The 24,518-nt window shown below is 35.3% G+C and overlaps 1 protein-coding gene across 3 annotated transcripts in view; it reads left to right on the forward strand.

Annotated features, from left to right (window-relative positions):
* Positions 1–24,518, forward strand: part of LOC126738026 (protein winged eye) — a 117,477-nt gene that overhangs the window by 43,456 nt on the left and 49,503 nt on the right. For 2 of the 3 annotated variants that reach the window (XM_050443185.1, XM_050443186.1), the window contains exons 4-7: positions 3,875–4,152; positions 6,122–6,311; positions 9,468–9,608; positions 22,894–23,052. In XM_050443185.1, coding sequence (XP_050299142.1) covers positions 3,875–4,152; positions 6,122–6,311; positions 9,468–9,608; positions 22,894–23,052 — 768 coding nt within the window. The remainder of the gene's footprint in view (positions 1–3,874; positions 4,153–6,121; positions 6,312–9,467; positions 9,609–22,893; positions 23,053–24,518) is intronic. The other variant, XM_050443187.1, reaches the window with a different exon arrangement.

Raw genomic sequence — 24,518 nt, forward strand, 5'->3', positions numbered from 1 at the left:
GAACATTATTTTATAGCGATCGTGCAGGATTCGTGGATCTATGAAGGAGAAACATGCCCAAAAAAATTATAAAATGTTTATTTTCTACCGCATTTAATGTCTCAGTCAGCGTTTATTATCTTATATAAATTAGGTTTTTAAGTATAAAATCAAATAAGAGGGTCTTCCTGAAAGAAAACCCACATTCTTCTCAAGCCAGTCATAACTCGAAAAGTCTGTGTGAAAATGCTATTATTACCCATCCTGAAGTATGTCTTTTAAGTATGTCTCTGAGGGAGAAAACCATTAATTGTCTGGTCTCATCAGCAAAAACAGCGTAGTTTTCTTCCTAATAGAAGATCATTAATAAAAATTATGTTATATATAACTTTATCTAGAGTATATCGGCTGCTTTGTTTTTTGACTTTGTTTCGTCAATGTAATGGTTAATTGCCTTCAATTTTTAAGTTATAATTAATGACTTCCAGGACGTCACATAAATCCATGTACTATCTTAGTAATTTTTTTAAATTTGAATAATTATATTGAACAAAACGATGGCTTATTCAAACATTTTACATTTGGCATGCCGGCAGCTAATCGAACCGGAAGTTTATGGGCGTTTCCTAGTTTGTCGAACGGAAGTTTGCACACAATTACCGATTATGTCTGGACCCCGTCGTTCTTTCTCGGGTTTTGATGTTCGCCTACGGTTTACACTTAATAACAAAAAAAAGCGGCGATTTTCCAATTTTGAAACATTCGAAATCTTATTAATGAGAGCTGAACGTAAAATTTCCTCTTTTATCGTAATTATTTGGTGAATTTTATGGCAACAGTAAAATCATGAACATTTCTATTTATATTGATGCCTAAGCTTTTTACAGGGGTCTACCGCTTACCATAAATCATATAAAGTTGAGCCTTAGCCAGACTTTGGGTAAACGCGTAAACATCATAAAACTGGTATTACACCAGTATAACGTCCAATTTATGTCTGAAAAGTTATATACATATTTGAAGGTAGGTATCACCCTTGTCCAGTGGTTTTCACTAAAGGCGTGCAGAATTATTGCCAATGCTTTAAAAGCAACGTTATGAAAGATATTTGTTGCCTAGATATAAAATGAAAGATGACAATGCCTGAAAAGATATTTAATGGAAAAAGTTTAAACGATAAAACGCTTGAAAGAAATCAAAAGTAATTTTCATTAAAAACATGCCATCGAGGGTCTGTGCTGTATGTAATAAAATCGGTATCATCAAATACTATTTTCAGTGCATAAAAGATCGACATCAAATGAGAGGAAATTTCATTATCCGTTTTATCAATTTTTTGACCCAATTTTCCTGCTTAGAACCAGGACAAGTAGACGATCGCTATAAAATTTTATGCTTCGTCTGCAGGTGAAATAACTACGTAAGAAAAATTATTTTTTAAGTCGATCTTGGACGTAATTAAAACTCGACTTTTTATCCACTTTTACTAAACAAATTAAAACAAAAGATAAAATTTGCAAGAGCGAAAATATGGTAGTACACCACAATAATTCACCTATACTTTATCAGTTTATTGTACGTTGATTTCTTTTATTTTAAACTCTTGAAAAGGTAGTACATACCTGTATTTCCAGAAGAATTTTATTAGAAAAGGTGATACCTTAATATTCTGGATTATAATGACACCTCGTCAAGGGTTGGTAGGTAGGAACTAACCTATCCTTTAGTTTAATTTTATAGGCGTGAGTTTTTTAGTCACATCTATTTTTTCACCTAAAGTAAGTTTTAGAGAATGTATAAAGAAATGTCAGTCATTATAACAAGAGCTCTGTAAGCCTCCCTACAGCACTCTCTATATTCAAGAGCTCACTGAAATCTGCATTTTAAATATTCGACATGCTATAATTAAACTTTTGGCCAAGGGGTAGTTTGAACTTAGGAAGTGGAAAAAATCATTATCTAGTGATAATAATTACACGTTTCCTTGTCTCATGCATAAATACCCTGTTTCTTCATAGAGCCACAAACGGTCATTATAAAATGTTGTTCATAGAAAAAATACTTTTCAAGGCGATTCTGAATGTAACGAAGTAACGAGATCAAGAAACTTCTAATTATTCGGAAGAAATAAAAACATTTTTTCCAGGCAATTGAATTAGCGTAATCCGAAAGCCCCCAAGTGCCTGAAAGAAATAAAACCATTCTTTCAGGCAGTCGAATGGAAGCATGATGTTCTACAGCTAGCCTCATTTATTTGGAAGAAACATTTTTCAATCCACTTAAGTTGATGTCTAATGCTTTCTGTAATCCGAAACATCAAACTGCCTGAAAGAAATAAAAACTATTCTTCCAGGCAGTTGAATAGTGACCTGTGATTACTCAACTGCCTAGAAGAAATAAAACCCTACTTCCAGGCAGTTTAGCTGGAACCTGTACCTCTTCTATTTTTCACTATTTTTTGACTTGAATCTCCTTCTCAAGCCAGATATCGTGGTCGATCGCTATCACATATTATAAGTCATCTGCAGGGAAGATATATAACTATGTGAGAAAATGAATAATGAGATGCGGTAGAGCCCAATATGGGCGTCAAAAAAATAGCCTTTTTCAAAGTGCTCGTGTTCCCTTAGATCCGCTCATATCCCGTTATAACCCGGTAATTTCAGGATGTATGGGGAACAAAAATTTATGCTGAAGAAATCCATGCCTGAAGTTATGTAATACCGTTAAACCTTCAATAGATTACAAACTGTTTTTTTGTTACCCTTTCGGCGGTCAAATAAATACTTTCCCCGAGGCTCACGTTCACCTGAAATTATTCAGACCTTTATCACGTAAATCCTAATCGATTTGCTGAATTGCATCAATTACGAAATAACGTTCCGACCTGTACCGAATGCCAACCGCATAAACAGAGTTCTGCAAGTTTTCTTTGAAATATTACCACACATTTGCAAACAATGAGGACCAGTGAGGCTTTTGAGTGAACAGTTGATTGATCCAGAATTATCCTTAATTTACCCTCAAGAGGTAAACCTGGATTGATAAATCGACCCTTAATTGGACTCCTGACCGATAAAAAGGTGACCCTGAATAAAATTCCTCCCATTAACCATCAAATATTTATATGATGAATTTTGTTCCGAAAACTAAAGCTAATTACGAAACTGCGATAGAAGTTTCAAAATCCAGTGATACTTTAAATCCATCAGAATTCTCCAACTCTCCTGTTGTCGGGTCAAAACGTATTTATTTTGTCAAAGTTCAATAATCAAAGACCTGCTTTAAATTTATTAACTTGTGACCCACAGCCCTCTGCATCAACAACTTACTGTCAGCAATTAGAACCATCTATCCACGCTCCACAACCATCAACGTCATCGTCCATTAATTCATCGAGTGAAATTACAAGAATTTTTATGCCACCAGTCACCCATCAAAATCTTATTAATCTATATCTACATATTATATAAATTAATCTATAACCAGATTAAAGCAACATACTTATGGAGAGGTATTAACAACCAGTGAATTTTTGCAACGATTAAAGGAAGCAGAAGAGAAGAATAAAAATAAAGGAAAAAAAAGGTAATGTGAAAACTGATAATACAAAGTTACCACCAAAGTTGAAGTGAGCACAGTCTGAGAGTTCTCACTAAAAAGTGACAATGGTTTACAATTGCACTATACATTTTACTTATACAGTAAATAATTTAACAAAAATGTAAAATGATTAGATCCAAAATGCTAAAAATGGCCGACAATCTTAGAACATTACAAGTTAAACTTAAAAGTCCACAATTTCATTGACCAAAATTTGACCAACATTGACAATAATTTCAATATAAGCCCAATAAATGAAACCTTACTTTCCTCACTTTGACTTTTAAATTAGTTTCAGACTCTCTATTTTCGGCGACCGGTTACACTTTCGGCGCCCCAACACCACCCCCGGGGTCTCCTTACTCACCAATACCGGTCACCCAGCTGGAACTCCTCACCAAAGGTTACTCCACGAACAACATTATCATTCAACAATCACAAGACTACCACCCTGCGAGTCCCAAGAAGGTGCAAATAACCGAGAAACGATGCGACGAAAAATGCTGCTCGATCCAGAAGACCCAGAAAAGTTGCTTGTGCCCCATGTCGCCGGTGAAAAAGATAACCGAGGTAAGAGGTGGTACTAGTAGTGTATTTCATATCAAATTTTAATAAAAGGAAGTAGAAATGTATTAAAATCACTACCGGCCAATATCTTTAATTAGAATCATATCGAAACTGTTGGAGCTACTATTCTAAAAAGGCAACTTGATGCTTTGAGTAAAATAAAATCCTTAATAGCTTTTAATTTGGGTTTAGAGAAAAACAATCTATTGGATTGTATTTTGTTATAGAATTAGTTACCAGTGTAATATAATCTGTAAGTGCAAACAAATTAATTCAAATTGCTTGGAATTTCTATGAAACCCAATTGAAAAATCTTGATTTTGTAGATTGCTGGCCTTTTGGAATTGGAAACCTGAAATGCGGTAGAATCCCAAAGTTTTGTAAGAAAAATTTCTAAAGTTCCTACTTTTAATCCCTTAATTGACCATCTTGCCATGAAAAATATTTAAAAATCACCTCAAATGTCTGCTCATTGTCTACATTTACACAAAATAAATAAAAATTAAGCAGCGATAGGCAAATTGGCAATGCTTTAAAGGGAATATCGTCGTCCAAATGTTAAAACCTTGTACCCCAAAAAGCACACTTTTCAGGAAATGAACAAACTTATATCATATGTTTAGCGATTTTATGTTTGATTTAAAATTTTGCCAATTAGTTTAATATTACTAACTAAATGTACTTAAAATAAATACTCACATATTTTTTTACATCGAAAATATTTTGAAATACAAGTGTGATACGAGGATTTTAAAATAAATGTTGTTGGATTGAACGAGATACTTGTTACTAACTTTTAAATAATTAATAATTGACATTAAATATTGACATTCCTAAAAGGAAGATGATGAAAGCAAACTGATTTAAGTTATTGCTAAAAAAAAGTGGGTGTTCATGCCAAAAAGTGAGTCAAAAGTCGATTATTTAAGTTTCTACCGCATCTCACCTCTCTAATATGCCTTGAATCATTTTAAAATATTACTTAGTGTACGTAATTAAATCAAATACAGACGTGAAGCATCAATTCATTGCGATCGTCAATGATTCCTGGGTGTCAGATGGGTTTTATTGCCAAAAAATGAGTCAAAAGTCGATTATTTGGGTTTCTACCGCATTTCACGTCTCTAATATGTCTTGAATCATCTTGAAATGTTACTTTTTGTATGTAATTGAACTAATCATAGACGTCAACCATCAATTTATTGCGATCGTCAATGATTCCTGGGTGTCAGATGGGTTTTCAGGCCAAAAAGTGAGTCAAAAGTCGATTATTTGGGTTTCTACCGCATCTCACCTCTCTAATGCCTTGAATCATTTTAAAATGTTACTTAATGTACGTAATTGAATCAAATACAGACGTGAAGCATCAATTCATTGCGATCGTCAATGATTTCTGGGTGTCAGATGGGTTTTCATGCCAAAAAGTAAGTCAAACATCGATTATTTGGGTTTCTACCGCATCTCACCTCTCTAATATGCCTTGAATCATTTTGAAATGTTACTTAATGTACGTAATTGAATCAAATACAGAGGTGAAGCATCAATTCATTGCGATCGTCAATGAGTCCTGGGTGTCAGATGGGTTTTCATGCCAAAAAGTGAGTCAAAAGTCGATTATTCGGGTCTTTGATATAGGCAGGTCAGTTGACTGTAGAGTGCTGCTGTTTGCACACAAGCACAGTTAGTGTTGAAACACTAACTCATAAAAATAGATAGCAAGTGGATTGGCAAAGCATATTCATCTCCTCATACCGTGAATATTTTTTTTAATGGTTGAACATACTTTAATACATTCTAGCTGCAAGTATACGGTCGTTTAATCTGAGGTGATGCACCTCAGACTGCAAGAATCTTTAAATTCTAAAGAAGGGATTTGAGAGTTGTGGAAGACCTGGTGTTAGGGTTAATTATTATTTGATTGTCAGATTATATTTTTTTGTAAGCATGAATACATGTTTCTTCTTCTTTTCAGATAAGTGCGTCTGGTTGCTCCAGAACGAACCCGATCGAATGGACGGGGGTGAACGTGAAAAAGGAGCCGGGCACCCCCTGCCAAGTAGCGGAAATCACCACCAGTATGTCGCCGGTGGTGAAACTGGAGGTGACGTCACCGACCCAAAAAACCGGTGGGGACTTATCGGGGTCGATGATGGCCAACAATGGTACGTAATCGAATCAACTGCTCACAGGAAACTGTATGCGGTTTTTCAATATATGTATATTTATCGATAAAGGTCTTTTTTTTGGTTGGTTTTCGATAAATGTATCCGGCGTGTATAAACAGACATTTATCTGTAAAAGTTCTGTGGCGGTATAGAGAAGTAAATTGGCGTTCGGATTGTTTGAAGTCGATCTCGCCTTCGGGGCAGATTTGCTTGCCGACGAGATATAAAAAATTTTATTTCTTTGTATATAAACCCTGGGGGTAGTGTATCAGAAAGAACAGTATATCGTTCCCTTAAAGGTAATAAGGAAAAAGCATTTTTTTAATAAACATAAATTGACCCGAAATGTTACTTTTTGTGATGGTCAATGATTCCTGAGTCACTGATGTCAAAAAGTGGCTCAAAAGTCGATTATTTGTGTTTCTACCGCATCTCAAGTCTCTAATATGCCTTTAATCAACTTGAAATGTTACTTAGTATACCTAATTGAACTAAATACAGACGTCAAGCATCAATTAATTGCGATCGTCAATGATTCCTGGGTCTCAGATGGGTTTTCATGCTAAAAAGTGGGTCGAAAGTTGGTTATTTGGGTTTCTACCGTATCTCACGTCTCTAACATGCCTTAAATCATTTTGAAATGTTACTTATTGTGCGTAATTGGATCAAATACAGACGTGAAGCATCAATTCGTTGCGATCGTCAATGATTCCTGGATCTCAGATGGGTTTTCATGCCAAAAAGTGGGTAAAAAGTTGGTTATTTGAGTTTCTACCGCATCTCACGTCTCTAATATGCCTTTATTCAACTTGAAATGTTACTTTTTATACGTAATTGAACTAAATACAGACGTGAAGCATCAATTCACTGCGATCGTCAATGATTCCTGGGTGTCAGATCGGTTTTCATGCCAAAAAGTGGGTCAAAAGTCGATTATTTGGGTTTCTACCGCATCTCACGTCTCTAATATGCCTTGAATCATTTTGAAATGTTACTTAATGTACATAATTGAACTAAATACAGACGTGAAGCATCAATTCATTGCGATCGTTAATGATTCCTGGGTCTCAGATGGGTTTTCATGCCAAAAAGTGGGTAAAAAGTTCGTTATTTGAGTTTCTACCGCATCTCACGTCTCTAATATGCTTTGAATCATTTTGAAATGTTACTTAATGTACGTAATTAAATCAAATACAGACGTAAAGCATCAATTCATTGCGATCGTCAATGATTCCTGGGTCTCAGATGGGTTTTCATGCCAAAAAGTGGGTCAAAAGTTGGTTATTTGGGTTTCTACCGTATCTCACGTCTCTAATATGCCTTGAATCATTTTGAAATGTTACTTATTGTACGTAATTGGATCAAATACAGACGTAAAGCATCAATTCATTGCGATCGTCAATGATTCCTGGGTCTCAGATGGGTTTTCATGCCAAAAAGTGGGTAAAAAGTCGATTATTTGGGTTTCTACCGCATCTCACGTCTCTAATATGCCTTGAATCATTTTGAAATGTTACTTAATTTACGTAATTAAATCAAATACAGACGTAAAGCATCAATTCATTGCGATCGTCAATGATTCCTGGGTCTCAGATGGGTTTTCATGCCAAAAAGTGGGTAAAAAGTTGGTTATTTGAGTTTCTACCGCATTTCACGTCTCTAATATGCCTTTAATCAACTTGAAATGTTACTTAATGTACGTAATTGAACCAAATACAGACGTGAAGCATCAATTCATTGCGATCGTTAATGATTCCTGGGCCTCAGATGCGTTTTCATGCCAAAAAGTGAGTCAAAAGTCGATTATTTGAGTTTCTACCGCATCTCACGTCTCTAATATGCCTTGAATCATTTTGAAATGTTACTTAATGTACGTAATTAAATCAAATACAGACGTAAAGCATCAATTCATTGCGATCGTCAATGATTCCTGGGTGTCAGATGGGTTTTCATGCCAAAAAGTGGGTCAAAAGTCGATTATTTGGGTTTCAACCGCATCTCACGTCTCTAATATGTCTTTAATCAACTTGAAATGTTACTTAATGTACGTAATTGAACCAAATACAGACGTGAAGCATCAATTCATTGCGATCGTCAATGATTCCTGGGTGTCAGATGGGTTTTCATGCCAAAAAGTGGGTCAAAAGTCGATTATTTGGGTTTCAACCGCATCTCACGTCTCTAATATGTCTTTAATCAACTTGAAATGTTACTTAATGTACGTAATTGAACCAAATACAGACGTGAAGCATCAATTCATTGCGATCGTCAATGATTCCTGGGTGTCAGATGGGTTTTCATGCCAAAAAGTGAGTCAAAAGTCGATTATTTGGGTTTCTACCGCATCTCACCTCTCTAATATGCCTTGAATCATTTTGAAATGTTACTTAATATACGTAATTGAATCAAATACAGACGTGAAGCATCAATTCATTCCGATCGTCAATGATTCCTGGGTCTCAGATGGGTTTTCATGCTAAAAAGTGGATCAAAAGCTCACTTTCGGAGTATACTTCTAACACATCTCACCATCTTCTTCCAATTTAGGACCCAATGAATTTCCAATGGTTGGGGCGAAGGAAATTAACTAAGTGTCCTGCTGGATCTCCCGATTTGAGCCATTAGACTTAATCAGAGCCTGCTCTCTACACTCTTAAACCTTAAACATTCTCCATAGACACAAAAAGTATCTCCTCACAACCCTCTCTGTAATCGAACTACATGTAACAATAATTTTTCCAAAGGGATGTTACTTTACGTTTCATGTTCCAATTAATCCCAAAGGTATTTCCTCTCTAATCGTCTCAAAGGATCTTTAGGCGAGAGGCACATGTGCGCTCCCCGTCAGACCTTAATACGAAATAAATCACCCGCAAAGAATTGGATTTAAAATCTTTCGAGACAAGACGTTGGGTTGCCTCTTAAAGAGACAGACGTAGGCCTCATATCGGGCGTTTAATCTTATTAATAAAACCTAATTGTAATTAGGACTATACACATTAAATATATTTTTTTAGACCTATCTAAGGGCTGAAAATATTAACTGAACAATGGAAAAGTCCCTTATGATTCCTATGTTAGTTTTCGATAAAATTGAAAAATCAGTTTTTTCTGTATAAATTCGTTCTACATCCCTTATTTTGTCTTTTTTAGGGGCACAGATTCCGGTCGGAATCGCGGTCGCTAGACAGAGGGTGCAACAACACGAACTGGTCGCTTCGCCCTCTGTGCCCCCCGCAGGCCTTCTGGCAACTGTTGGTTCGGGGGGTGGAGGCGCGACAATTAAAGAATTGGGTAAGTGTTGACTACTAATAAGTCATTCATTTAACACACTAAATAGATATAACCTATATGGAAGGAAGGGTTATTGTCTTCTGAATCGATCGGTATGTTTGGGGGGGTCGTAGCTGTTCTGGGTGCTGAGATATGGCCCTTTGAAGTTACGGAGTAATGAAGGCGGGTGATGGATAATAAAGGATATTTTTGTTTTTTTTTCCTGAAAAAAACAGCAAGTTTCAACTTTCTTATTGCAAAGTTCCTGAAAGTTTAAGGTTTTCTCAATAAATTGGTATCATTAGGAAAGTCGTACTTCTTCTAGGTTCCAAAATGTAGCTCTTCAAAGGTAGTTAAATTTGGACATTTTGGTCAAAGAAGGTCATTTTTGTATTTTTTTTTCTGGAAAAGCTAAGAATACTCAACCTTTTTATTCTAGTGTGCCTGGAAGTTTGAAACCTGCTGAATCAATTAATACCATTGGAAAAGTCTTACCTCTTCTAGGGTTCAAAATATAGCCTTCCAAAGTAGTTAAATTTTGACTTTTTTTAGTCAAAGAAGGTCACTTTTGTATTTTTTTTCTGGAAAACTTAGAAAGATTCAACCTTTTTATTTTGATGTTCCTTGAATTTCAAAATCTTCGGAATCAATTGGTACCATTGGAATAGCGGCACCTCCTCTAGGTTCCAAGATATAGCCCTTTAAAGCTAGTTGAATCTGGATCTTTTTTGGTCAATGAAGGTCACTTTTGTATTTCTTTTCAGAAAAACTCAAAGAAACTCAACCTTCTTATTCTGACGATTCTGGAAATTCAAAGTCTTTTGAATCAATTGGTGCCATTGAAAAAGTCGTACCTCTTCTAGGTTCCAAGATATAGCCCCTTAAAGCTAGTTGAATTTGGACCTTTTGGGTGAAAGAAGGTCATTTTTGTTTTTTTTTTCTGAAAAACCCAAAAAGGTTCAACCTTTTTTTTCTGACGTTCCTGGAAGTTTAAAGTCTTCTAAATCAATTGGTACCATTGGAATAGCGGCACCTCCTCTAGGTTCCAAAATATGGCACTTTAAAGCTAGTTGAATCTGGATCTTTTTTGGTCAATGAAGGTCACTTTTGTATTTCTTTTCTGAAAAACTCAAAGAGACTCAACCTTCTTATTCTGACGATTCTGGAAATTCAAAGTCTTTTGAATCAATTGGTGCCATTGAAAAAGTCGTACCTCTTCTAGGTTCCAAGATATAGCCCCTTAAAGCTAGTTGAATTTGGACCTTTTGGGTGAAAGAAGGTCATTTTTGTTTTTTTTTTCTGAAAAATCCAAAAAGGTTCAACCTTTTTTTTCTGACGTTCCTGGAAGTTTAAAGTCTTCTAAATCAATTGGTACCATTGGAATAGCGGCACCTCTTCTAGGTTCCAAGATATAGCCCTTTAAAGCTAGTTGAATTTGGACCTTTTTGGTCAAAGAAGGTCATTTTTGTTTTTTTTTTTCTGGAAAACCCAAAAAGGTTCAACCTTTTTTTTCTGACGTTCCTGGAAGTTTAAAGTCTTCTAAATCGATTGGTACCATTGGAATAGCGGCACCTCCTCTAGGTTCCAAAATATGGCACTTTAAAGCTAGTTGAATCTGGATCTTTTTTGGTCAAAGAAGGTCACTTTTGTATTTCTTTTCTGAAAAACTCAAAGAGACTCAACCTTCTTATTCTGACGATTCTGGAAATTCAAAGTCTTTTGAATCAATTGGTGCCATTGAAAAAGTCGTACCTCTTCTAGGTTCCAAGATATAGCCCCTTAAAGCTAGTTGAATTTGGACCTTTTGGGTGAAAGAAGGTCATTTTTGTTTTTTTTTTCTGGAAAACCCAAAAAGGTTCAACCTTTTTCTTCTGACGTTCCTGGAAGTTTAAAGTCTTCTAAATCGATTGGTACCATTGGAATAGCGGTACCTCTTCTAGGTTCCAAGATATAGCCCTTTAAAGCTAGTTGAATTTGGACCTTTTGGGTCAAAGAAGGTCATTTTTGTTTTTTTTTTCTGGAAAACCCAAAAAGGTTAAACCTTTTTTTTCTGACGTTCCTGGAGGTTTAAAGTCTTCTAAATCGATTGGTACCATTGGAATAGCGGCACCTCCTCTAGGTTCCAAGATATGGCGCTTTAAAACTAGTTGAATCTGGATCTTTTTTGGTCAATGAAGGTCACTTTTGTATTTCTTTTCTGAAAAACTCAAAGAGACTCAACCTTCTTATTCTGACGATTCTGGAAATTCAAAGTCTTTTGAATCAATTGGTGCCATTGAAAAAGTCGTACCTCTTCTAGGTTCCAAGATATAGCCCCTTAAAGCTAGTTGAATTTGGACCTTTTGGGTGAAAGAAGGTCATTTTTGTTTTTTTTTTTCTGAAAAACCCAAAAAGGTTCAACCTTTTTTTTCTGACGTTCCTGGAAGTTTAAAGTCTTCTAAATCGATTGGTACCATTGGAATAGCGGCACTTCCTCTAGGTTCCAAAATATGGCACTTTAAAGCTAGTTGAATTTGGACCTTTTTGGTCAAAGAAGGTCATTTTTGTTATTTTTTTCAGGAAAACCCAAAAAGGTTCAACCTTTTTTTCTGACGTTTCTGGAAGCTTAAAGTCTTCTAAATCGATTGGTACCATTGGAATAGCGGCACCTCCTCTAGGTTCCAAATTATGGCACTTTAAAGCTAGTTGAATTTGGACCTTTTGGGTCAAAGAAGGTCATTTTTGTTTTTTTTTTCTGGAAAACCCAAAAAGGTTCAACCTTTTTTTTCTGACGTTCCTGGGGGTTTAAAGTCTTCTAAATCGATTGGTACCATTGGAATAGCGGCACCTCTTCTAGGTTCCAAGATATAGCGTTTTAAAGCTAGTTGAATTTGGACCTTTTTGGTCAAAGAAGGTCATTTTTGTTTTTTTTTTCTGGAAAACCCAAAAAGGTTCAACCTTTTTCTTCTGACGTTCGTGGAGGTTTAAAGTCTTCTAAATCGATTGGTACCATTGGAATAGCGGCACCTCCTCTAGGTTCCAAGATATGGCCCTTTAAACCTAGTTGAATTTGGACCTTTTGGGTCAAAGAAGGTCATTTTTGTGTTCTGGAAAACCCAAAAAGGTTCAACCTTTTTCTTCTGACGTTCGTGGAGGTTTAAAGTCTTCTAAATCGATTGGTACCATTGGAATAGCGGCACCTCCTCTAGGTTCCAAGATATAGCCCTTTAAAGCTAGTTGAATTTGGACCTTTTGGGTCAAAGAAGGTCATTTTTGTTTTTTTTTTCTGGAAAACCCAAAAAGGTTCAACCTTTTTTTTCTGACGTTCCTGGAAGTTTAAAGACTTCTAAATCGATTGGTACCATTGGAATAGCGGCACCTCCTCTAGGTTCCAAGATATAGCCCTTTAAAGCTAGTTGAATTTGGACCTTTTGGGTCAAACAAGGTCATTTTTGTTTTTTTTTTTCTGGAAAACCCAAAAAGGTTTAACCTTTTTCTTCTGACTTTCCTGGAGGTTTAAAGTCTTCTAAATCGATTGGTAGCATTGGAATAGCGGCACCTCCTCTAGGTTCCAAGATATGGCGCTTTAAAGCTAGTTGAATCTGGATCTTTTTTGGTCAATGAAGGTCACTTTTGTATTTCTTTTCTGAAAAACTCAAAGAGACTCAACCTTCTTATTCTGACGATTCTGGAAATTCAAAGTCTTTTGAATCAATTGGTGCCATTGAAAAAGTCGTACCTCTTCTAGGTTCCAAGATATAGCCCTTTAAAGCTAGTTGAATTTGGACCTTTTGGGTCAAAGAAGGTCATTTTTGGTTTTTTTTTCTGCAAAACCCAAAAAGTTTCAACCTTTTTTTTCTAACGTTCCTGGAGGTTTAAAGTCTTCTAAATCGACTGGTACCATTGGAATAGCGGCACCTCTTCTAGGTTCTAAGATATGGCCCTCCAAAGTTAGTTAATTTTGGACTTTGAAAAGTCAAACAGCAAACCAAATGTCAATGTGACAGGACGTAATATAAAACTGTTTGACAGTGTTACCAACCGCAGGAAATATTCCGCTGCTTATAGGGAGCATGCGTGCCTAGATAAGACAGGAACCCAATAAAATGAGAATTAATTACAGGAAGTCATAGTAGCGAGATAACCCTGTATCTTAATCGCAACGATTTACTGTCCTAAGAGTGTCTGTGACATAAATCCGAAATGTCAAACCAAACTTTTACGGCAAGTTTTACCAACCGCAGGGAATTTCAGACTTTTATGTAAAATGTTCGCCTTAATTTTTACTGTCTCGAGACTCAAGTTTTTGTGACAAGTGACAGATGCTTTGACACACAGTGTCGCCAATTACAGGGAATTTCAAACCTATAGATATGTCAAAGAATACCCTAAATTCTTATAGGAATGCATGCCTGTAAAGGTTCTATATATTTAATTAATATTAAGCAATTATGTGACAAATAAGTCCATACAGTCTTACCAACCGTAAGAAATTTAAAACTTTTTAGGCATAACGAGAATATTACGCCTTATTGTCTCAAGACTAAATAGGACAGCAATACAAAATGTCTAGCGACTGTGACAAGTGACAGTTGGTTTGACATACAGTGTTGCCAACTACACTTTACGAATTATCAATTAATATATTTATCCAAGTCAATTATAAATTTTAAAGGGAAAACTGGTTCGACTGACCGACACATCAATACACGCTTCAATTTTTAAGTTTGTAAGTTACTGCCTCGAACTTAAATATTACTTTCTAAACAAAAACCTAACTTTCCAATGTCACCAACTGTAAATAATTGTGTGCTCTTTAAGAGATCTCTTATAAGAGAACATGCCTGTGAAATTTCTATATATTTAAGTAGTCACGAACTGTTACTCTCTCGAGAGTGAATATGACAGATGGCTTAGCATACAGTTTTGCCAACAGCAGGGCATTTCAAGATATTATGACAAGTGACAGTTTAATACAGTGTTCCCAATCAAGAGGAATTTTATAAAATATTTCCTGTTAGGGCCAACTGACTCGACTTGTTGAAACCTGCTGCTGCTTTCTTACTGTCTTGAGGCAGAAACACAAAATTTCACTTTTTGTGACGAAACAGTGGTGCCAACTACAGAGATTTTCAACCTCTAACTGATTTAAAGTCTGATCCAAAGACCTAAATCAAGTATGCTTTTAAGGTTTCTTTAATTTCTCTCAGGCAATATCAAGAGACAATATAACTATTTGTGACAGGTGACAGATAAAACACACTGTTGCCAACTGCAGAGAATTTTACCAGATATAATGCTCTGTTTCTGGTTATTGCCTTTTTCAGGGCAAAAACAAAACAGCCTAACTGCGCCGAAGAAGCTGTCACATTTTACTGTCCCGAGACCGAAATATGACAGTGACACGCAGTGTTGCCAACTGCACGGCAATTCAAACCAATTTTAGACGTGACGAGAGTAGCTATATATATGATGCAAATTGTAACCCTGAACGGACGTTGAATGGAAACTCGCAACGATTTGTATAATAATATACTGCAGCACTATAAAGGTTACTCATAAATAACAGGCGGGCTGACATGTCAATTTGCATTGCATAGAATGTAGCGAAGCCTGTATAGGTATAGCCAACATTAAGAGATTAGGAATAAGACGCGATAATATTTTTTTTTTTTGAAACCTGTTTTAGTGTAACAGAGTATTTTTGCCATTAGAAGTGAAGGCATTTCAATTAAATGTGAAGTTTAGAGGATCATATCTTAGGATGTGGAAAAGGTACGAGTTCTCCAACGAAACCAATCGATTCAGGGAGTTTTAAAGTTGAGACTATTAGAACTTCAGTGGTATGAGTTGCTGGGTTATTGTTTTATCTAGGCACGCATGCTCCCTGTAAAAGAGAAACATTTCCTGCAGTTGGTACTAGTGTTAAACAACTTGACATTACGTTCTGTCATATTGACAATTGATTCGGTTCACATCTGTCACTTGTCACAGAAACTTCAATCTCGAGACAGTAAGGACCTTGTTAAGGTTTAGTGACACTAAAACGAAGCCCCGCATGTTATTTCCGGATAAGTTTATTATATAAATCTGATTAAAATAAAATAATGCAAAGTGGCTCAGCCGAACAATGCATTGCCTTTCATCAAATATATACAATACGACTTTCTCCCCCCTGGTTTAAGCCGAATATTCCGTTATTTGCTCGGTTATTTGTAACTTGCACCGGTATTTAAACAATTTAAGGATCTTTCGTCTATGTTTACAATTCTCCAACTCCCAGTTATACTGATGTGGCTCGTTATTTGGGCGACTACTTACTTATACAGGTAATAAAACTGATGGCAGCAGAATGATATGACCATAAAAAGATTTTCATATCTTTCTCTGTTTAAACACGGGCACGGCGGTAATGCCTATTAATTTATTATATTTAAATTTTTAAAGGAAAACAATCACTTTATTAATTTTTTTTGTTGAATTTTCGATGTAGATCCTCCAGTTATGAGAAGGCAATTGTGAAGTTTAAACGTGAGTTATCGAAGCATTTGATTAATAGGGATAATGATTGTATTGTACGTTCATGGTAAGTTAGATTAGGAATACATCAATAACCTCAAAACCTTATTTTCTTATAGTGTCTTTTTCGCAAAACATTCAATGTCATATTTAGTCGCAAGACAGTAAAAGAAAGCGTGACCATCTTACAGATAAGAAAACTTCTAAAGGGAACAATTTGTATTACAGTCCCTATAGTTGGCAACAATGACTAAGAAAATATCTGTCACTTGTCACAAGCAGTTGGGTACAAAAATAACTCCTGCGGTTGGCAACACTATGTTTTATACCATTTGTCATAAAAGTTAGGTTATTGTTTAGCTCTCAGTCTTGTCACAGTAAGGACTTTTAAATCATGGAATCTTCTGCAGTTGGCAACACTACTTCCAGAAATTTTACAATATGTCAAACGTTGATTTTGATGGCCACTTGTGACAAAAAATTATGTCAATAACAGAAATAGTAAATGCTGTCATAGTTACATATGCTTTGTTTCTTTCTATGTTAACAATTGCCACACATTTTTTTTTGCCTTTTAGTGTTCCAAAGCAGTTGGCAACACTGTGACTGACCTTGTCATAGTGACATTTACTTAGATCTGTCACTTGTTATAACTAGTTGGATTAACATTAACGGTTTATATAAGACAAGACTGCGCCTTAACACTACTTAATGTCAAACTTTAGACGTTTAATATCTGTCATTTGTCACAATAAGGTCGGTTCATATTTGACATTTTAACTTTCGCTATACAGTAAAGTTCTTCAGAGCTCTGTATTATGATTCTCGTGATAGTAAGGATAATGATTGCGCTACATTTAATGAAATTTGTAACATAACGTAACAAGGGTTTGTAATGGAGATTCCTGGGAATCTATATATTAAACTTCTTAGGAATCATAATACGAGCTACTTAAATCAAAACTCCCTAAAGTTGGCAAGACTGTGAGTAAACATGACTTTATGTCAAAACATTTGTAGTGACATTTGATTTGACATCTGTCACTTGTCATAAAAAATTGATATAATATTTCAGATTTTATGTCTGGAGACAGTAAAGTATTGTCACAGTTACGTGCTCCTCTACTCTTTGAAATACTCTCATATTATTCTCATAACAGTAAGGTGAGTTAGGGTTTCGCTATATAGTAAAACTTTAAAAATTGGACTCTATGATGTCTAACTTTTTCATAATTTCAATTGACCTATGCAACATAGACGGTGACGTTGTCGTAGCGGCATCTGTCATAATAAGTAGAGTCAACATTTGACATTTCGAGTTTCGAGACAGTAAAAATTCGTCGGTGTTGCCATGCATTTATATAGTTTCACATTTTGGGTTGCACAGTAATATAATGATTGTGCTATTTAATTAATTTTTTACTATATCTGGACGAGGCTACTTGTAGGATTTGTACCCAGGGTCTTCTGCACTGACATAAACCTTCTCAAGAAATTTTAGGCGGGTATATGCTGGTAAAATGGCAAGAATGTATTACTGACATTTGGTTTTATATCTGTCACTTGTCACAAGAAGTTGGGTTAATGTTTGACGTTTTAGGTCTCACGACAGTCCAAGTGCGTTTAATTATAAGTATATTAATATTCTCTTAATTAATTAATATTTTCTACAAAAGTGATCAAAAAGAAACGAAGCCTCGATGAGTATTTTGCTGAGTAAAGTCGGCTGAGAGTCCATTTCAGTAAAAACTTTGGACCTAACCAGTGACTTTCTTCATAATTTAAATTGACCTAGGCAATATAATCAGCATGACGGCTACTAGCCGTTGCACGTTATTTAACTAATACTTCTTAGTTAGGAAACTCCCATAAGAGCCAAAGAACATTGAACGTCGATTGACTGTTGCGCCCTCTGAATGTCGAGGAGTATATATCTAACCAGAAGTGAAAATGGGTTTGTCATAAATAGCGGGTAAATTAAAATTTATTTAAGGCGCCAAATTTGAATTCCACTCTACTATACTGTGTATTTAAAATTAGTGGAAAATCTGTGGTTCTTTTAGAAATTATACCTAGTGAGCAGATTGAAAAAGTGTCAAACTGGGACTTTTTTTTATCCCCATATTAAATGAAGTACTTCATTTATCACTTTTTCTATTTGAATACTAAAATTTTCGAAAGACTCATACATCTCGTACTAGATGTATAAACAAGTGATTAAGTTAATTTAATTAGAAATTTTGTTGTGTAAAGAACAAAGTTTGTAAAGTAAAATTTAGGTAATTCTGCAGTTTAGCGGCTTTTGTTAAAACTAACGAAAAATGGTCGGGTTTTTTGCAAAATGGGTGGATTTGGATATATATTTTTCACTAAGAGTGGCGGAAAGCCAAATTTTATCACGAAAAGGGTGTTATCACGCACTAAATCACTCACTATGGGACATGAATAGAATAACGTCATTGGAATAACCCTGTATTCGATTAGTTTTGACAACAAATAGGTTACAACTAAGGTGAGGTTAGGTGTGGTGTTGCCAGTTCTATCGTCTACTGCGTTTTGTATTATGCGTAAAACAAAAACTGTTTTTACCTTTTCTTGTAACTAAATCTGTTATTTTCGTGCAACAAACATACCGAAGACACCCATAATGTATTATTATTTTGGTAATTTTTAGATTTTGGTCCAAATTAAAAATAATATGATTCCGCAGTTTAGCGGCTTTTATCAAATTTGTGGTATTTTCACCGGTTTTCTTTTTTAAATAGCTTCATTTTATCTGGAAAAAACTAATAAAGTGGCGGAAGGTGAATTTTGCAAATAGTTTCTTTATAAACAATGTGAAGTACTCACAAGTAAACTGATTTATTTAAATTTTTTGCTGTTTTTTTTGCATAAATTAAATGACAGTCGCTATCTGTCAAATGGGTTGTCGACTCTGGGAGTATGTGTGCAGTGTTTTGGTTTGTTCCGTTTCTCTATCACCGCGAGAGAAACATAAGGCGCTGCGCACAGACCATAGATATACCCAACCCAACCCAACTCAATCCAACCCAGCTCAACGTAACCCAACCCAACCCAAACCTAACCCAACCCAAGCCTAAACCCAAACCCAACCCAACCCAACGGGGAGCTTACGCTCCCCGTTGGGAGGTTTATTAACACCCAAGAGTTCATCAACACCCAACGTGTTGGTGGAATGGGAGGGGATGGGATGGGTTGGGTTGGATTGGTTCTTAAATTGTTCAAGCACCGCTCATCAAATTTTGCGTATTTTTACAATTTTTTTAAATGGCCTAATTTTACCCAAAAAAAAATAAAAGGTGCGGAATGATACGATATAATTCGCCGCGAATATGTGAATTTTGATAGAACTTAAAAAATATTTCATTCATTCTATTCATCTAAAAGTAAAAATGTTCCACGCAAATTAGGCCGTATTTTCTCGGATAAAAATTTTTTACATTTTAGGCACCTTTGTCAATCAACTGACTGGAATATTCTCTTTGACGACGTTGATTCAGAATTCTCTAGATTTGTAAAAACGCCATCTAGTCTTTCTCACAAGTCCTTTCCTTTGAGACCTCTTAAAAAGAAGCAACATAACCCCTGGTCTACCCAAGGCTTGCGTACATCTGCTAAGAACATGCGCTTATTATCTCATCTTAAGAAATTTTCAGACAGCGCTTTTTTTCATGAGTACGTAAGACTTTACAAAAAGATTTAATAGAGAACTTTAAAAGCCGCCAAGGATATTTACTATAATAGGAGACTGGCTAAATCTAAAAATGTGGCTAAGGAAACATGGTCGATTGTTAATGCTTTGAGAAATAAGCCTTCTTTGTCGAATACTATCTCCACTTCATCTGAGAACCTTAATGATTATTTTGTAAATGTGGCAAATAATTTAATGAGTACCATAACTCCTTCCCATGATCCACTTTCATATCTTCCCATTGCAAATGAGAATTTCCACAGCTTCTTCTTTACGCCCGTAGTGTTACCAGAGCTTTGCAGTTCAATTAGGGAAATCAAAAACAAAGGCTCTTCTGGAATTGATGGAATTACTCTCAAAATGTTTTCAAATCTGCCCGAATGTACATTATGTCATCTTATTACTCTAATTAATCAGTCTTTTCAAAAAGGTGTTTTTCCTAACTGCCTTAAGTTGGCGATAATAATTCCACTACATAAAGGAGGAGACAAAGATCAGTCTTCCAACTATCGCCCTATTGCTCTTCTTCCCACACTTTCAAAAATTATTGAAAGATTGGTTAAAAAAAGACTTCAATCATTTTTGCTAAAATATAAAATACTTACTTCCCATCAATTTGGATTTTTAAATAACAAATGCACAAATGATGCTATGTTTTCTCTTTTTAATAATGTATACTCTAGCTTAAACAACCAACACCCTACAGCAACAATTTTCTGTGATTTTTCTAAAGCCTTTGATTGTGTTAATCATGACATCTTATTAAAAAAGTTGCAATATTACGGGTTCAGAGGAGCGCCTTTTGAATGGTTTAAGTCGTATCTCAGTAACAGAAGTCAAGCTGTGAGAATTGATTCGACTATGTCTTCTTGCAAGCCAATACAAAGTGGAGTGCCTCAAGGTTCTGTACTTGGCCCTATTTTGTTTCTTATCTTCATCAATGACATTGCTAATCTAAATATTAACGGTAAAGTCTGTCTATTTGCTGATGATACTAGTTTTACCTGGAGTGATCCGGATATTTCTAAACTTCATAGAACCGTATCAAGTGACTTAACTACTATCAAATCATGGTGCGACTCTAATCTCCTTTGTCTCAACATTTCCAAAACTAAAATGTTGTCCTATAAAAATACCTTGCAATCTTTTGTACTTGGTAATGCAACAATTGACGAAGTTGATTCTGTAAAGTTTTTAGGGCTAACTGTTGACAACTCGTTAAAATGGGACACACATATTGACTTTTTATCAAGAAAATTAAGTTCCGCTTGTTTTGCGTTAAGATCAATTTCTAAGGAGCTTAGCCTGTCTACTTCTAGAACAGTTTATTTTGCCCTTTTTGAATCGCACCTTCGATACGCCCTTCCATTCTGGGGTACATGTAGTGCAACTCAATTTGACCGTATTTTTAGACTACAAAAGAGAGCTTTACGTTATACACTGAGACTTAAATACAGAAGTCATTGCCAGCATTTCTTCAAAAAATTTCAAATATTAACTTTTCCATCTTTATTCATATTTGAGTCCCTTTGTCTAATACGCAAACACGCTTCAGCATCTGATAGGCCTTCCCATAGTTATCTACTTAGATACACGGAACATGATCTATACCTGCCTACCCCACATTCAGAGTTGGTCAAAAGTTCCATATTATATAATGCAAAAAAAATGCACAATCATCTGCCATTGGAAATTAAATCCATCACATCTTTTTTTGCATTTCGTAAAGCATTAAAAGCATTCTTACTGGAGAGAGCTTTTTACACAGTTAACGATTTTTTTTTGTAATGATTGATTTGAAATTTCGCACTAGCAGATTATGTATTTTTACTATCTGTACATGTTTAGGTATACTGCTTTTTGTAGCTATTTTAGGATTTTTTATAATTTTTTACTTTTTTAAACATTTTTTACATTTTTTTTAACGTAGAGAGATTTTTTAATGATCTTTTTTTTTGACATTGTATACATTAAATTGTATATTTTATAATAATATTTTTGACTACTTACAATTTCTAAATTGTATTAATCTGTATATATTGTAGATAATCTATTCTATTTATTTATTTATATTTTTTTTAAATTTTGTTTTGTTTTTCTTTTTTTTAATTGTGTTTTGTTTGCATTTTTGTGTCTTTTTTGTTTTACAGCTTTGTCTACAAATTGTAACAATTTCTTGACAATAAAGCATTGATTGATTGAAAAAAAAAGAAATCTTAAAAATGATGTACTCCTAAAAATAAATTTTCAATTCAATCAAATTTGTGTTTATTACATGTAATTGACATTTTAAGTGATATGTAATGAAACTAGTGTATAATGTTATGATTATACACTAGTTTCATTCATCATTTTTTATATGTTATGATAATGAATGACTAAAAAAACGGAGTGAATTCTCCACTTTAGAGAAAGCCAGACTGGAGACAAGGCTTCAGCTGCAGAGTGACAAAACGGAACAAAACTGGCAACACCACACCTAACCTCAACTCAATTGTCACTATATATTTGTGTTCGGTGTTGTCACTTATTTGTTGACAAAACTAATGGTATACAAGGTTATTCTAATGATTAATCGCGTCCTATAGTGAATGATTTAGTGCGTGATAACACCCTCTTCGTGATAAAATTTGGCTTTCCGCCACTCTTAGTGAAAAATATATATCGGAATCTACCCACTTTGCAAAAAACCCGACCATTTTTCGTTAGTTTTGACAAAAGCCGCTAAACTGCAGAATTACCAAAATTTATACAGTCTTTGAAAATTTCATAGACTCCAAGATTTGTATAGAATCCAAAATTGCTCATGAATTTGAAATTGGTGAAATTGCTCTTCTTTTGCCAAAGTTGGGTTAATACTATTTGGGGTTTTATGTCTCTAGACACTAGACAGTAAAGAGTCGTCACGATTACATGTGCCTCTACTGTTTGACATGCTGTCTGCTCGTGTCAATAAAGTTTCGCTACAGTAAAAGACTCTATGACGTCCAACTAGTGACTTCTTTCATAATTTCAATTGACCTAGACAATATAATCAGCCCGACGACGGCACCTCGCCGTCGCCGTTACGTAACTAATTCAGAAATGTCTTTTCAGACAATGCCGCGGCGATCTCTAGCATGGCTGCAGGCAGCCCGGCCGCAGGGGGCGGCCCCATCCTGCAATGTACCGAGGACCGCGGATTGGCCGCCTTTCAAATAGGCGGCGGCCACGGGCAGGCCGCCCTCGCCACGCCCACACTGTGGCAATATCCTGGTGAGTAGCGGCAGACCCCCCCGCCCTCGCGACTTGTGTGTCGGCCACTTTTTTTTCTAGTCAGTTTTTAACCGGTTTTATGTTGTTGAGTAACGCTTTTTTGCTTTGCGTTTCGCTCTCCGTAGTATTATTATATAGTTTGTATGTAGTTTTTGTTATAGTGCCGCGGCGTAGTTTCACGTAGTGTTTCGTTTAAACTGTGTTTTAAGAGTGTTTTATCATCGTTCGGCGAAAATGTTTTGGAGTATCGCCGATTCGTTTGTGATTAGCCATGGTAAGGATTTGGGTCGGGCGAGCACACGCACGCAACAGGTCCGTCCGTCCGATCACGTTCTGTTCAAATGTACGCGATCTGAAATGAAACATTAAATACTATTACTGTTTACTCTTAATAGGCAAAACATGCGATATTTTATCAGTGGTGAAATGAAATCTCCCAACAATCTATTTTTTATAAATAAAATTCCCTAAATTTTTGATTTTTTCAAACTAGCTTTAGACGGATGCGAAAATGATCTTAGGCGAGTTTTAAACAGATCATTATTCCAAAACAAAAAATCACTATAATGAGTGTGTCAGTTGTACGCTGTGTTTGATTAATAAATAAAATACACTACTTATTATTTATTATGCATTCAGCGTATTAAAGAAATTACTGCCTAGAGCTTTCGCATCTTCAGGACTTAAGACATTGTCAAAGCAACGACACTATTCAAAAAAAAAGGTGCACAACATATTGAATACTTAAGAAACCATATGATGATGGCCTACGGCCGAAAGCGCTAGGCAGCAATTTCTTAAGTTATTATACGCTGAATACTAGTAATGTGTGTTTGTTCATTGCGCTTCTCTGAACATTCGCGATTGAGAAGTTTAGTCTATACTGTTTATTCTGCCGTCTATTTGTCATCCTTTGTCCCTTTTTAGCTCCTACCATGAAATAAATTCTAAAACATAGGCTGGTTTGGTCCATGCAATACAATACAGTTGCAAACAAATTTCACTATCTCCAATATAAAAAAAGCCATAAGCCATAAAAATTGCTGCAAATGATGCTATTATAGTTTCCTCTAGTAATCCCATGAGAAGTATGTGGCAAATCATTAAAAATAATTCTAAAAATAAGGGTACTGAATCACAACACCTCACTTCAGATGAATTCAATGTTTATTTTCTGAATACTGTTGTCCAAAGCATGCCTAAGTTGGAAATAGATCCTTTGTTGATTCTTGGCACTCTAAATATTAGCTTTAAGGAAGTTCAAAAAGTCAGCTTAAAAATAAAAACAGCAGAGACATAATATATGTTAGAATAAGTTAGTATATACCTATACTTACCTTTAGTAAATCATTGAGTGTGTACCTACTTACCTTAAATATACCTATAGCGTGCAACCAATGTAGCATAGCCCAAGAACATCACTTCACATTTTTTTGGTTAGAATTTTGCTAGTAATTAGGATTTAC

Source organism: Anthonomus grandis, chromosome 6 (assembly GCF_022605725.1).
Source record: "Anthonomus grandis grandis chromosome 6, icAntGran1.3, whole genome shotgun sequence".
Lineage (NCBI taxonomy): Eukaryota > Metazoa > Arthropoda > Insecta > Coleoptera > Curculionidae > Anthonomus > Anthonomus grandis.